Source organism: Perna viridis, chromosome 10 (genome assembly GCF_037379345.1).
Source record: "Perna viridis isolate PV_CMFRI_1.1 ecotype Kerala chromosome 10, ASM3737934v1, whole genome shotgun sequence".
Classification (NCBI taxonomy): Eukaryota; Metazoa; Mollusca; class Bivalvia; order Mytilida; family Mytilidae; genus Perna; species Perna viridis.
In genome coordinates, this window is record NC_142454.1 from 39,949,365 (window position 1) to 39,964,692 (window position 15,328).

Here is a 15,328-nt window from a genome sequence, read left to right on the forward strand (position 1 = left end):
ATTAGTTTGGTTATTTTATGTACTTTGTTGTGTGTGTCTGTTTTCCCTGTCCTGTCTGGGCTTTGTCCCTGGATAACATTCTTTTCATTTCTGCTAGAATCTTGCAAACAGTTTCAAATAAAGACGTACGTAATTAACACGTGTGTAATAAACACAAAACAATAAGTACATTGGCACGGATACAATGCATATCTTTAATATGTGTACATCTTGTGTCTCGGATGACGACTCCACAAACTCAGATCTAGTCTTGGAAACATCTCACATGGAACCAATGGGTGGCTGAAAAAAAAATTAAAGTGAAAGCGTAGGCACTAAGCAATTTAAAATGCTAAACTAATGGACAAATACTAGGAGTAGAACTGGAGACTTGACAATGCACTATCATTCTAGAATCTAGGCAAGATCTAGGACGCAAACATATTCACGTGATAAATTTATATGTCAATATTTTCATTACTTTGATGAATAATGGACAAGAGTAATCAAGGGAACCAAGGTTATAGCGGTAATCAAAAGAATATAATCCAGGGACAAAGACCAGACATGGAAAACAGACATGCACAACAAAGAACATAAAGTAACTAAAATCATACATACAAAATAACAAAAGTAAATGAGCAACTCGGACTGGGAGCATGGACCAGGTGCACCGGTAGGGTAAGCGTCCTCTGCCTTTCTGCCGAGTTGCTCATAAAAAGTCAAGTCCAGGGTAGACAAACGAGGAAAGGCAAACTATGACCCGTTAAATAAATCAGTTTTCATGGCGCTGATGGATACACCTTAACGATCCACGAGTTCATGATAACGACCATAAATCTTCTGTAGTGATGACTTCAATCTTGTAGCAACATAACCCTGTTCCAGAAGCCTATTTGTTAGAGTTCTAGCGCGATACAAAAAGTCTGCGTAGTTTCGGCAAGCTCTGGCATAACGTTAGAGTTGTGATATAAACACTCCATACGCAGGAGCCGAAGGGATGTTGCCACAGATGAAAGGAAAGTTGACAATTTTGAATGAAAAGTCATCACGTTTGTCGTAAAGTTTGGTCAAAAGTTTTCCTTTACCATCGATTTCTAAGTGTAGGTCAAGATATGAGGCCGACTTCACAGTGTCTGTAGTATCCTTTATTTCAAGTTCTTTTGGGTAGATTCGATGTATCTGTATCAAATCCCCGAAATTAGGATTGTTTAAAGACAAAAAATTCTGAAACGTTTGTTTACAATGCATAATTCTCAAACTATTTCTTATTTATGACAATATGGTTTTTGGGGTAAGTTCTTTTATGTGATCCAGGATTTTTTTTCAAAATAACACAGGCGAGGCAAATGCATATTTCACCGCGAAATATTTTATAAATAGAAAATGTTCGATTTTTCATTGTACATGTATTTCTGAGTAGAGGATATACACTACATGAACAATTATCTTAAATGTATTTCCAGATAAAACAGTTATTGGGAGGACTTCTAAGGAACAGTAATCAATATGTTTCCTTTCTATGGATATCAAATCAATGAAAAAAATTATATCAAAAACAAATAGTTTGACATGGAAAAACAACGGAAAAGACATCTACGAATATATCATCACATAAAATCGAGCAACTTGAACCCAATGAAAAACGGGGGGTGAACTGAGGTGCTCCGGAAGCATGAGCAATTCCTGCTTCTTAGGAAGACAACCCTGTGTTAACCGATGATGGCCATATCCGGTAAATCCTTGAAATTAGTTAATTGGTCAATCTGGCGACAGGCAATACAATTATAAATGTCATAAAAATTATTTTTAACGGAACACCCTTAAATCATATAAAATACTACACTTTACCTCTTATGCACCCGCCCTCATTTTATACAATGACTGAAGAGTCATTCGAAAAAAGATGAAAAAATGAACTGAACTGGACTGAATATCTAGGATGTCGAATTCGTACCTTAAAATATTAAATCTGTAAAAAGCGCATTGAAAATTTGAAACATTTTTGCTATTGCATATGGACGCACATTTTGACAATGGCCTCGTATTCGGTTTTTCTTTCACACATGAAATTTTCTCTTACCCGGTTTTGATCGACACGAATGCATTCTTCGGCATTGCTCTTACAGCAGTTTGACGGCATTGTAACGCCGAAAGACTCTGTTTTTTAATCTCGTTCAACTGATCTGAAAGAAATAAAACTTAAAGAGGTAAACATAAAGTAAGGGACATAATTTTTGAAATGAAAGGTATGTTTGTATCATATTCAATTTCACCAAGGCATATCAAACTTTCATTTTAAACAGAATAAAATCAATCCATGTTACCTGGATCCTTAAATGTGAGTTGGCGTAAAATATTTAAAACACTTTCTAACGATTTTGTAAGAGTTGTACCCCTTAGCCTAGGTCTACCTCCTTAAACTGGAAGAACTACATGAACACTTACGACCTGTACAACAATGTTTACTTGTACTAAAAATTAAGTTTTCATATATTAAGATACGTAATTTTTGATAAATAAATCATCGTGTACAGACAAAACGCAACACAAATATGAGGCTCTTTTACTAGCAAGCAGAGGTCCTGGTCGTACTATTTAATCGGACAGATTCCTTTATTATAAAAATTGCGATGCAAAGCGTTCATAAAGTATAAAGACTTTTAATCATTTACAGTAACCCGTTTGAACTAGAACATTATTTTACCACTTCTAAATCATTTATAACAATTTAAGTTTTGTTTTCTCAATCAGGTATCGTTAAAGTATGAATCACAATTGGGCTACCCCATTTATAATGCCTCTATGTAGCTTTTCCGAAACAAAATCATTACAGCGACTTTATTTTAAAACAAGAGTCTTCCAATACTCAGACACCTTTGGTTAACAGATATATTCATTGTAGGATGTTTGTTGGCCGTTTTTGACTCTCGAGACCTGCAAGTTGTGATCTAGTCTAATAAGGTTGTAAACACACGAGTGTCAGAACGTTACTACTGATTAACTTACCAAAAGTAAAACCAGTTTCAGGAAATTTGTTTTCATAGAAAAATCTGTCTCCTTTCTTGTAAGCTTCAAATTGTTTGACGAAGAGACATTGAAACGTTGGACCTACAATACCGCCAGGAACAACGTTCTCCGACATGCCACCAGCAAACAGGTCTATATCATCCGGATGTCTGGTGAGAAACATTTTAGTTTTATAATTTCATATGAACGTACATTTTTATTCTCATTACATATGATGTTTCCTTTCCACAGAGGAGAAGCACAGGTTTCTTTGTCGAAGGGTTCATCTTAATTTTTGTGAAAGTAAGAAAGAAAATGTCAAATTTTATGCATTTAAGAATTTAGAGGAACTGGTGACATATTGTATCGTTCTATGGTTAATGACCCTTTTCCTTAATGTACATTATGAAAAAATCATTTTTATACTCTTTGTTATAATCATAAAAATTAGACCTACGCTTTGGATGCATGACTGCCCGTTGTTTTACTGAAACAAATATCGAAAATATATCTAATTGCATTACATGTACTACCTATAAACTGATGCCAATGCCTTTGCTGCATAGATGTTGTGGTCTTGGAATCCCATTAATACATTGCCAAAATGGAGAATCGGAGGAAGCCCACAAAATTGCCGAAATTTATTGTAAGACGGAAGACCATGATCTCTTCCTCTTTGTAAAGTAAGGGCTCCTAAATCAAAACCATTCCCTGGCATCGTTTCAAACAACTTGTTTCTAGAGTAGTCTGTGAAAAATCTATCCGACTTTCCTTGAAATTGAGATATGATCCTGTAACTTTGCGACTGCAACGTTTTTGAATAGTTTTTTACGTCTGCTGGCGCAAATAACCCAAGAAGGTCATTATTAAGTCTATCAACCATGGAATGGCCGAAATGCGATGCGGCTGCACTGAATGCATTCCGAGTAGAGGCATCGACACGTGGATCATAAACGGTGTTAAAACCTTTTTTCCTACTGGCGAGTCCATATTGTCTTACAGCTTGAACGCCAATAATAACTGGGAGGTATTCGGTATATACGATATGTTGATAAATAGCAGTGAGAATTTTTCTGGCTTCGCGGAGGAGTTGATCACCTGACCATCCATAATGCTTAAGTCCTTTTACAATGTCACGATTTTCGTTTGTGAACACAAATGTATATGTTGTTATGACACTATCGTAATTGTCAGGATGGTCTGCGAATTTCACATGTAAAAAAACATTGCTTATAAAATGAAAACTATTTGGTCACATTCTTTTAACATTGTGGTTTTAAAATGATAAAGTCAAAAATTATGTATACTTATGATGTACTTCTTTCATATTCCGAGTCACAACAAAAACCCATGTATGATTTTTAAAAAAGCCTTTTACAATGTCACGATTTTCGTTTGTGAACACAAATGTATATGTTGTTATGACACTATCGTAATTGTCAGGATGGTCTGCGAATTTCACATGTAAAAGAACTTTGCTTATAAAATGAAAAATATTTGGTCACATTCTTTTAACATTGTGGTTTTAAAATGATCAAGTCAAAACTTATGTATACTTATGATAGTCCTTTTTTCATATTCCGAGTCGCAACAAAAACCCATGTCTGATTTAAAAAAAAATTGTTTTTTTTATTTATAAATCACACAATATCTTAAGTACCTATTTATTGCTAGTTATGCAAAATTTGATCACATGACATTAATCTAAGTCCTCCTTTGATTTTCGTTGTAAAATGCTTCTTTAAGGAGGTAGATCTAAGGTAAGGGAAATAATTTTGAAATCCATGATATGTTTGTATTATATTCAATTTCACCAAAGCCATCAAGCTTTCATTTGAAACAGAATAAAATCAGTCCAAGTTACTTTGATGCTTACATGACATTGGTATAAAATGCTGAATACTAACGTTCCAATGATTTGTAGGAGTTGTGTCCCTTACCACAAGTCTACCTCCTTCAATATACGGTTGACTGATTATATATCTCACAAATGATAAAACAAATCTAACATGTTTTGTTAAATACTGCTTACCAAATCCAAAACGACGAATTCTTTCCTCTCCTTGTTTTGTGTATCCATACACCCAGTTAAGATCCAAATAAGATGTTTTCATATTCATTTGATTCCTTGGACCTGAAACAAATCAAATACTTGGATACTTGTTACAAATGTAATTGTTTGTTTTGATTACCTGAGAGGAAAATGCTTCTTAACGAATTTCAATTCCAGTGCGTACGATTGACAATCCACAAGATATGTGCGTGTAATATGAGAAATCTTACACTGTATTAATAACAATCATAATGCATGGAATACACTTTTAACATGATGTTTAATTCGCTATATATTGTTTGACTGGTAGATGTTTGAATCATTCAGATAATTCATGCCTTTCAAAGCAACAACGTTTTAACAATTTAATAGACACTGGCTTGCTCAAAGGACCACAGATAGGCATATTACCAAATTGGACATGTTATTCTGACACTGTGGGAAAGAGTAATCAAGGGGACCAAGATTGCTGTGTAAATAAAAAAAAATGCAGTCAAGGGTTTAAGACACACACAACAAGGAATATAAAATAACCAAAAAACACAAAAATTAAAGTAAATGAACAAATCGCACTCCTCTAAAACCTGAGAGCATGGATCAGGTACAGAGCGTCCTCTGCTTTTCTAGAAATACTTGCCATGTTTCTCAATAAAATGTCGAACCCGGGGTAGATGATAGAGGAAAGGAAAATCCTTCAAAGTGAACAATTTGTGAGTTCATAATGACGACCAGAAACTTTTCAGTTTAGATGTCTGTATAATTACAGCAAGATCTGGCATTACCTATGTGTTGTGATATGAAAACTCCATGGTTCAGGGAGAAGAAATATGACTTCCACATTTTTAAATCTTTTGTAAGTTTGAGATCGACCCAATTACCACCTGCACTTTGGCACACTATCATACATGTTAACCAACTGAGGCAGTCATTCCACACACACTTTGGAAAGCAGATGGTCGTATATCACCTTGGCGACCGTGCCTGTTGATCAGTTTATATTTCATCATTTCTATGCATTATCTGCTGGTTTTTGTGAAATTGTTGATTTCGTACTTCAGATTAGTACCAGCAACGATACTGACAAGCATTTATTGTAACATTTGGGAGTCTCGAATTTGTTCAATTTCCCCTGAAAAAAACACGAGGCATGGTGGCCGTTATAAAACGATATGATGGTAGTAACTCATCCAATAAAAGTCGTTTTTATTAGTTCAACTTTATACATACCTTTACAAAAATTCTTTTGACTGATTTTCAAATTCAAAATCTCAATTTTTTTATAAATTACCTGGGTAGCAGCACGGTGGGGGCGCTAACTCAGATCTTGTGAAAGTCATACAGGTTGTCTTAAATTCTCCAGGTGGAGTAAAAATTGGAAAACACTCTGGTCTGAAATATATAAATTTTCCACAGATAATGAAGGAACTGATCGTTGACAAAAAAAAAACAAAAATACATTTTGAGAATTTTACAAATGAGAATAATAAATATTTAACTCTATTTAAGCATTAAGTGTCAGTCACTGTAATAACCAGACAGCGGGCGATTTGAAATTTTGAATTTGAAATAACCCACTATTTTGACGATGAAAGTTCACTTTTTAATACCATCATAATCAAGAAAACTTTTTGTCTAGTATTATTTAGGTAGAATTAGTCTATATGATAATTTCATTAATTTGCACTGCAAATTTACATTTTATACATTCTATATCTTTTCTAACATTCCAATGAGCATTTTTCCTAACAAATCGAGCGATATTGAAGTCATATAGCGATGCCTATATATTTGGATCGTTGACACGATTTGATGAATTAAATATGTCATTTGCTTGTACATACCTTTTTATGGGTTTGTCTCCATTACAGCATACAATTGTCCTACCATTATCTGTATAGGAAAATGTAAGTTAAAGAGGATATATGTTTAATATAGGAATTTCAAGTAATTAATTTAAATCAAACATTTACCGAATGCATGTATTTAGGTGTTAACGAAACATCAATATCTTAAAAGAGTAATCAAGGAAACCAAGATTTTAACGGATACCAAAATAAAGTAAAAAGAAAATCGGAAAAAGTCTTGACCTGATAAAAAGACACACACAACAAATAACATAAAATGACCAAAATAATATATACAAAGCAACAAAAGTAAATGAGCTACTTGGACTACATTAAAAACTGGAAACATAAACCTGGGACCACGAGAGTCTGCCCACTTGATATCTGTTATATTTTTATATTAACTTTGTTAAGTTTCAAATTAAAATGAAGGCCGACATGTTATGTACCAATTTAGATCGAAAATCAATTTATTTCAATTTCACTTCCACAAAAAGCCTAGAGCATTAACCAAGTAGGGTTTGAGTTCTCTACTTCTCTCAGCCATCTTTTGTTTTGTTTCTTGTTTTTTTTTTGTTTTTGTTTGTTTTTGTTTTTTTGTTTTTTTTGTTTTTGTTTTTTGGGGGTTTTTTTGTTTGTTTGTTTTTTGTTTGTTTGTTTGTTTATGTTTTGTTTAAAATTTTAATAGGAAGCAGAAAATAACATATCGTTTTTCATACAACCGCTATTAATAAGATATATTACATAGAGAATGTGCTTTATAATTAAAAATTAAGCGAGATTACTTTGTAAATGACACCAAAATACAGTAAAAACCATTGGATTTTCAATGTGAATTATCTACTAAGAGCAATCAGATTGGAACGAATGATTATACTTTTCATCAATAAAAATGTGTAGCCTTTTTCTATTTTTTTTTTTTGGGGGGGGGGTGTCACATATTACAGAATGCGTGTTTCTTAAATTGACTGCTACTTTATGACTTGATTGTCAATCGAATTTACAAATCGTTGATTTCATTATTCTAGAAATAGACACTACAGAGAACAACGACCCTATATAAAATTACTACAGTTTGAAACACACTGAAGATTTTTATTTTGGATGACGATCAGACAGACTGTTGCTTATGTTATACTTTATCATTAGTAAGAGAGTCATTAATTTCAAAATTGCTTTAAAATAATTAAAAACTAACATTTTACCTTTTTGTAAAGGCGTTGATGCTAGATCCCATACATTAACTATGCTAAAATGTATAAAGTTTAGGTTGTAAATTGGGTCTGAAGGTGTACTAATCGCACCGAATACTGCTTTACTAATGGCACGTGGACTTGGCAGCAAATGTCCTGTTACACTTTTTGTTCGTGGAATATATCCTAGGTTGTATTCTATAAACAATTGAAAAATACATAATATTGTTATATTAATATCGTTATGTGTGTTACGCGTGTGAACGGATGGGATAAAAACTCTGCTCTCTGATAAATGTGTTTAGAAGTATTTGTTCGCAAGTCTCAGGTCGGACTGTTGTCGGACGTTTAGTCAGTGTTTTTAGGAGTTGTCAAGTTTTTAAGACGACAAATTTGCCGTTGTACAAACTGACTTTCATTTACTCTACTTCCGGTTTGTAGGTATTTTGTCTAAAATGAATACTATAAAACGGAATTATAATGCACTGCGTTTTGTTCAGGGCCAAACAATTACATACTAGATATGGCAATTGAAAGTAACTTTAAATTAATTGCGCAATACTAACATTCCTTTTTCAAACCGAAAGCTAAAGGGCTACGGGATGAACAGCCGCTTACGGATTATAAATATATTGTCTGCTCCCTTATACGCTAAGACATTTTATGGGCTTGTTTTGACATATTGAAAGTTGAGTTACCATTTCAAGTAACACTTAACTTGAAACACTAAGAACTAAATATATGCAATAATATAACCACGCAAATAATTAAAGAACGGTGTTTTATTTCATTCGAATACAAGAAGAATTTGTTGGCCTGTACATTTTTAACACGGATTGCATAAATTATTAAAGAAAATGTACTTACGATCCCCATAGTCAGGTGGTAGAAATCGTGCCTGGGGTGTAAATGCCGACCCCCATTCTGGATGGTTTAGGTTATTACAAACGCCCTGTGGAGTTCGATATCGATTATGTAGATCACAAGATATCACTTTTTGTGGGCAAATAGGTAGCATATACCGTTTAAAAACATTTGGATCTGGAAGCCTTTTGTAACTGCAAAAATAGACATATGGATATAAAGAAAAACATGATATTAACATACCCTTGAACAAAAAGACAGATAAGGAAAACATCGCCCTAGACCACTCGGCCAGCTAGGGTATATAGCTAGCCTAGCTGACCGAGTGGTCTAGGGCGCTGGACTTTGTGCAGGCGGTGTTGTCATAGATGTCACAGCAGTACGAGTTCGAGTCCCGCGGAGGGAACGACCAAAACCTTGCATCGCAAATTTGACAGTTCTAACATCGTTGGGAATTTTTCAGACCTTTCTATATATATATTGAAATCTTTTCTAAATATCAAAATGATATATGTGTAAACATGGACATCAATAAATTTAAATTCAAGGAACAATATTGCTTCAGCCAACAAACATAGAAACAAATGTCACATCATTATTCAAAAACAATAATGATGCTTTTGATGTTTAAAAGATAGTGGCTTCTATAGTTTTACCACCGATAACTGTCTTAACCTTATGATACCAGTTATTATCTTATTCAAGTAACAAAGGTTGTCGCTTCTACATTAGTATCAAATAAAATGATATGACTTGAAACGTGTGTAAGCTAAAGAAGAATTAGATTACAATATATATCCATAACTACCAGAAGTACCAGATGATATAAAATTTAGTCATTGTCTATGATTAAGTGATAATGGTGTAGAAAAAAAATCATTGTAGAAAGAATGCTTTTTCGGTCTACATATGCAATTTTTTAATGTAATAATATAGTCCTTTCTATATTTAGAAAACTACACTTTAACCTCCCTCAAAATCAACTAAATAAAACCAAATTAAGACCAAAAACTCTTGAAAGATGCTAATTGTATGTACAATCTATAACTTCCATCTAAAATTAAATAAATCAACCCACATCAAGAACGATCACTCTTCCAAAATACTGATTCTATGTACATTCTAAATAACTTCTTATATCGAAAGCACAACACCCAAATGAAAATCTAAGATCTGGTTATATGTTCTGTAAGAGTAATCAAGGGAACCAAGATTATAACCGAAATCAATAGAATGTAATACAGGGACAAAGACCAAACATTGATGCATACAAACACAACAAAGAACATAAAATAACCACAATAATAATACAAATTAACAAAATGAAATGAGCAACACGAACTCCTCTAAAAACTGGAAGCATGGACCAGGTGCACCGGTAAGGTAAGGGTCCTATTATTTTCTTGAATCACCCACCGTGTTGCTTATAAAAAGTCAAGTCCAGGGTGGCCCAAAGAGGAAAAGGAATATATGACATGTTGAACAAATCAGTTTTCATGGTGCAGATGGATACACCGTAACGATCCACGAGTTCATGATGACGTCCATAAAACTTCTGTATAAGGAAAAAATTATACAGTTGCTTAAACATCAACATAAACTTATCTCATACGGGTTGTTGTGGATCGAAGAAAAATGTTATTGCTAAAACGGTTCAAACAGTCAAACGGTTCAAAATTAACAAAATTACACTGTTTACATGCTAAAGTATGTAATGTCTAAATACCGCAAAGTGTACAGTTTTAAAGCAGTCTCAATGACATCTGCTATAAACCCGAGTATTCGAACTGTTTCAGGTTCCTCGCGAATTCTTGCTATCTGTGCATGAGTATCTACTGGAGTCATCGATCCTTCCATTTGTCTACCTCTGTAACCTGTAATTATGGAAAATATACTTTACATAGTCATACAAAATGTAGTCAGGTAATGAATGACATTTTATTCAGAAAACAAAGTTTTAACCCTAGATTTACCGTGACGAAAATTGTCACCTAAATTAATAATGAAACTCACAGCAAAGTTTTTAATCTTAAACGACAAATAAAGAAGACTGAAACTTTTTTTTTTCTGCTGCTGCTTTTTTATTTTTCAAGTAACTATTCAATTTGTAATCAAGAAAACCAAGAATCTAGCGGAAATTAAAAAAAATGCAATTCCGAGACAAAGACCCGACAAGGATAACAGACACACATAACAAAGAACATGAAAAAAACTAAAATAACAATAATAAAGGAATAAAAGAAAATCAGCAAGACGGACTGCACTAAAAACTAAGTGCATTGACCAGGTCATCGGTAGGTTAAGCGTCCTCTGCTTTTCTATAAGCAACCGCTAAATTGCTCATACAATTTCAAGTCCTGGGTAGATGACAGATGTCAGGAAAACTATGACACTACAAAATGTGCGTGGTTACGACAAGCTCATGCATAACGTATGAGTTTTGATATGAAAACTCCTTATGCAGGTGCTCATGGAATGTTGCCATATATGTTACATGTGAGAAGTTAGAAAAATCCTTAACAAAATTGTGCGAGAAAAAAAAAAGAAGTAATACAGCGCATAGCATGCGAAGCTGACGAAAGACATCCGGCTAACTGGAATAGGTATCAGATCGGTCAGCACATATTGGTCATTTAAGTGACTTCAAAGAGGAAGTATCCTTTGAATTGAAATCAAAATTAAAATTAAAATATATGTATATTTCATAAACGAAGGAAAACAATGACCAGAATTAATTAACAGTGTCTATGTCCGGTACGATGAACTACTGTGAAAGTACTTACCCTACTGGTGCACCTGGTCCATGCTCCCAGTTTTTAGTGGAGTCCGAGTTGCTCATTTGCTTTTATTATTTTGTATGTATGATTTTAGTTACTTTATGTTCTCTGTTGTATATGTCTATTTTCCATGTCTGGTCTTTGTCCCAGGATTACATTTTTTATTACCGCTATAACCTTGGTTACCTTGATTACTCTTTATTTCGTGGATACCAATTTTCGTGGATCAAGGAATAAACTAAAGTTGGTGGACTCTTGAATTCGTTGTTTTGGAGTTTTCAGTATACACATTAATAAGAATCTCCTATTCGTTGGGAAACAAATTTCATGGTTAGACCTACACACGAAAACCACGAAAATTGGTACCCCACGAATAATAATATTTTCTCTTCAAATTACTGTTTACCCATATATCCTCTCTCACTCCTTTTAGATATCGCCCTTTTTCAATGACGTAACAAACGTAAAAATAGTGTCCGTGCGATGCTCGGTTATTGTTGTGCCTAACTCATATTATATACACTGAAATATCAGTACACTTATCAGTTGATGGGTAATAAATTCATTATGCCATCAATGAATAAAATGTGCCAATAAAATTTTCCCTGATACCAGTATCTACGATGAGTGAATGTTTCTACCGTTTCGACGATGTTCCACAATATGCAGTGCCTCTTGAATAACATTGTTGAGGTTTTCTGAATGAGCCAGACCATCTGAAAAACATAGTATGTTAATTATAGACATAATTTGAATTTATTTAGTAGTTATTAATTTATTAATACATGGAAAATGTATTTTGTTTACCATCTAGTACTGATTTGTTATCACGTCTTTAATTTATAATATTATAAGACCTGTTTAGCTCACCTGGGCATTGGCCATGTGAGTTATTACCATCACTTGGCATCCGTCGTCGTCCTCGTTAACTATTCTTCGAACATTTTCTCCTCTGAAGCTACTGAATGGATTTTGATGAAACTTAATATAATTGTTTCTTAGAGTAATTTTGCACAAAATGATTTCGAATTTTTGATCGGTCACAAACATGGCCGTCGTTACAAAAAATAGAACATAGGGGTCAGACAACAGTTGTTTTGTTTCCTAGCATATATCTCCTTAACCGTTAAGTTTAACCAAATTCTGACTTAGTAAAAGTATTAACCATAATGAAGGAGTTATTGCACTTATTGGACATTTTTGCGGTTTTTGATATTCTTTCCATAAAATCCTATACAGAAGTTGATATTATTGTTTTTAAGGGTATTTATAAAAACATGACCGTTTGGTTTTTGATCGGTTACTAAAAATAGAATATAGGGGTCAAACTGCAGTTTTTTCAAATATCACCAAAACTGTAAGGTTTAACCAAATTCTGGCTAGGGTAAAAGTGTAATTTTGGTGAAGATCAATGACTCATGTTGCAGTTATTGCCTTTAAAGTCTTCATTTCAAAATCTACTGTACACAATTTAATGAAATATGATATTACTGTTTTTAGAATATCCTTATCCGAGATAATACAATATTAAACGTTAACATTAATGTTATAAATAAACATAAAAAATATGAGAATCAGGTCTTCTGAAAACGTTGCAAATTAAGAACTAAAGAAAAGAAGAACTGTTTGGCACTGTACATTTGAAATTTAGTGCAACTCTTATATGACTGAAATGAAAGACGTTTCATTATTCTGAAACAAAATATCATTTCAATGTTTATGTTCTTATAAACAATATGTCCTGGGTTGTATTTTAAAAATACACATGTACTTTATAAATTGTGCTTAGACCTTAAATGACACAAATACCAGACATCTGAAATCAATACAGTTGGAATTTCTTACCAAATATTGCATTAATCCTCTCATAATCAAGAAGCACAATAATTGAAACAACGACGAACTTCAGTATCATCTTTTTCATTAGCTTTTGTAAACGTTTAATGTACCTGGAACGTTTTATACAGTTATCAACCTTAACAATAATTAAATTCGTAAAGGGATTTGATTTTAAATATACTATCGTCTATAAATTATACTGATTGATTCATTTCATTACTATAAAACCACTGAAAAAGTAAATTCTTTCACAGAACGACAAATTAGTGAAATAAAACTGATTTATTACAATATATGAAAATTAGACCACGAATGACAGAATGAAAATCATGAAGCGAGTATTCTATAATTGTCTGACAAATTAAAAGAGACCGTGTTAATGTGTAAAAGGTGACAAATAAGAGTACTATGGAGTAATTCGTTCATGAGGTTAAAACTTTAAAAACAAATACTGTCTCCTGTAAATTTAAGTAGTTTTGATTTAATTAGCAAACTAACTAGAAAGTCGGTTTTCTTTATGTTCTGACCTCGATTTAAAACTTCCATAATGCCTATTTGAATTTGGTCTCTGTTGTTAGAAGAATACCATTTGCTCGTTTACTTTTATTTTTGTTTTATCTTGTACGTAATGTTTTCGTTATTTCACGTTGTTTTATTTCGTGTGTGTGTCTGTTTTCCATGTCTTGTCTCAGTCTCTGGATTACTTCTTTTCATTTTCGCTAAGATCTTGGTTACATTAATGACCTTATCCACGTCAACCATTCTATTCTCTTTGAAGTTCTGTGTTATCATTATTCAGATTTCTCTGTGTTGTAATCCTAACATTATCCTGGTTTAATCTTGGCATCCGAAATGTGCCATTATGATCTGGTGCTCGATTAATATGATAATCATATGATATTTAATGTAATATAGTCACATAATTATCGAATGATTCTCATATGTTAATTTTGGCTCAAAAACATATAGAATCATATGTTCGTGAAAGACTGAAACATATGATTATTATATGGTCCATGATTCCTATGATAATCATAGGAGTCAAACCATATGGTTATCATGTGTGGCACATTTGCCTGTGTAATTCTGGAGATGACAACATATATTGCAGAAATATTGTCTACATGTAGTGGACAAGAATAATCGTATTTTAATTGGATATAGTTTAGCATGAAACGTAGAACCTAGGATACATTATAGCTTAATATAGAATGTAGCAAAAATAACGCTCTTTGTATTCACTTTAAATGTCATGACATTTTTGTCAATGTCTTGATTATCAGTATTATGATTTTGTTAAATCGGAAAATTCTTTCTAATATATTTTTGGTTGGCCCATGTATATCTTTATCATTTCCTCTTTCGTCTACAACGGACTTGACTTTTTACACGAAGTCTAAATGTGAAACTAATAACTTGAAATATCTTGCAATATGTCCACTATAGAGACATTCAATGTACATGTACTTTTTAAAACAAACCATTTGATGAATGTAGATGAAAATTAAACGTCCATTCATTAATGGTTGGAGTTAAAGAAGGAAGTTTTTCCCGTCCTTGAAAAATTTTACATTCAGCTATCTTCATTTTTATAAAAGGAAAATTTATTTTATTTCACTTATTTATTTATTCTTTTTTTAATTAATACAATGCATCATGATTGTTTCAGATTCAATTTGGAAATCGATAATATACAGTAAAAAAAGACTTCGGTTTTTGTTCTACTAATATAAATCAATTCTTAAATGCTAGTAGTCCTCAGATTTAAAG

The 15,328-nt window shown here is 32.9% G+C and overlaps 2 protein-coding genes across 2 annotated transcripts; both read right to left on the minus strand.

Moving 5' to 3' along the window:
• Positions 1-50: 50 nt before the first annotated feature.
• Positions 51-4,590, minus strand: LOC148605742 (peroxidase-like protein 3). The gene is made up of 5 exons (XM_088547614.1): positions 4,587-4,590; positions 3,522-4,188; positions 2,989-3,158; positions 2,063-2,165; positions 51-282 (listed from the first exon to the last, which is right to left on the minus strand). Exons 1-5 carry the CDS (start codon positions 4,588-4,590, stop codon positions 195-197), a joined length of 1,032 nt encoding a protein of 343 aa, XP_088403740.1. The 3' UTR covers positions 51-194.
• A 227-nt stretch (positions 4,591-4,817) lies between these two features.
• LOC148605743 (chorion peroxidase-like) lies at positions 4,818-14,350 on the minus strand. The gene is made up of 8 exons (XM_088547615.1): positions 14,263-14,350; positions 12,361-12,435; positions 10,669-10,816; positions 8,946-9,136; positions 8,091-8,276; positions 6,883-6,931; positions 6,330-6,430; positions 4,818-5,122 (listed from the first exon to the last, which is right to left on the minus strand). Exons 1-8 carry the CDS (start codon positions 14,348-14,350, stop codon positions 4,839-4,841), a joined length of 1,122 nt encoding a protein of 373 aa, XP_088403741.1. The 3' UTR covers positions 4,818-4,838.
• Between the last annotated feature and the right edge of the window lie 978 nt (positions 14,351-15,328).

What these genes read in the sequence shown, in the direction of transcription:
- LOC148605742 (XM_088547614.1), bottom strand. An exon ending in TGAAACTGGTTTTACTTTTG is followed by an intron (nt 2,166 to 2,988) that starts GTAAGTTAATCA and finishes TATTTCTTTCAG; the next exon opens with ATCAGTTGAACGAGATTAAA. An exon ending in TTCGTGTCGATCAAAACCGG is followed by an intron (nt 283 to 2,062) that starts GTAAGAGAAAAT and finishes TTTTTTTTTCAG; the next exon opens with CCACCCATTGGTTCCATGTG.
- LOC148605743 (XM_088547615.1), bottom strand. Translation starts at nt 14,350, where the DNA reads ATGATAACACAGAACTTCAAAGAGAATAGAATGGTTGACGTGGATAAG. An exon ending in CTTAGCGAAAATGAAAAGAA is followed by an intron (nt 12,436 to 14,262) that starts GTAATCCAGAGA and finishes TATGTTTTTCAG; the next exon opens with ATGGTCTGGCTCATTCAGAA. An exon ending in ATCAACGCCTTTACAAAAAG is followed by an intron (nt 6,932 to 8,090) that starts GTAAAATGTTAG and finishes TTTCCTATACAG; the next exon opens with ATAATGGTAGGACAATTGTA.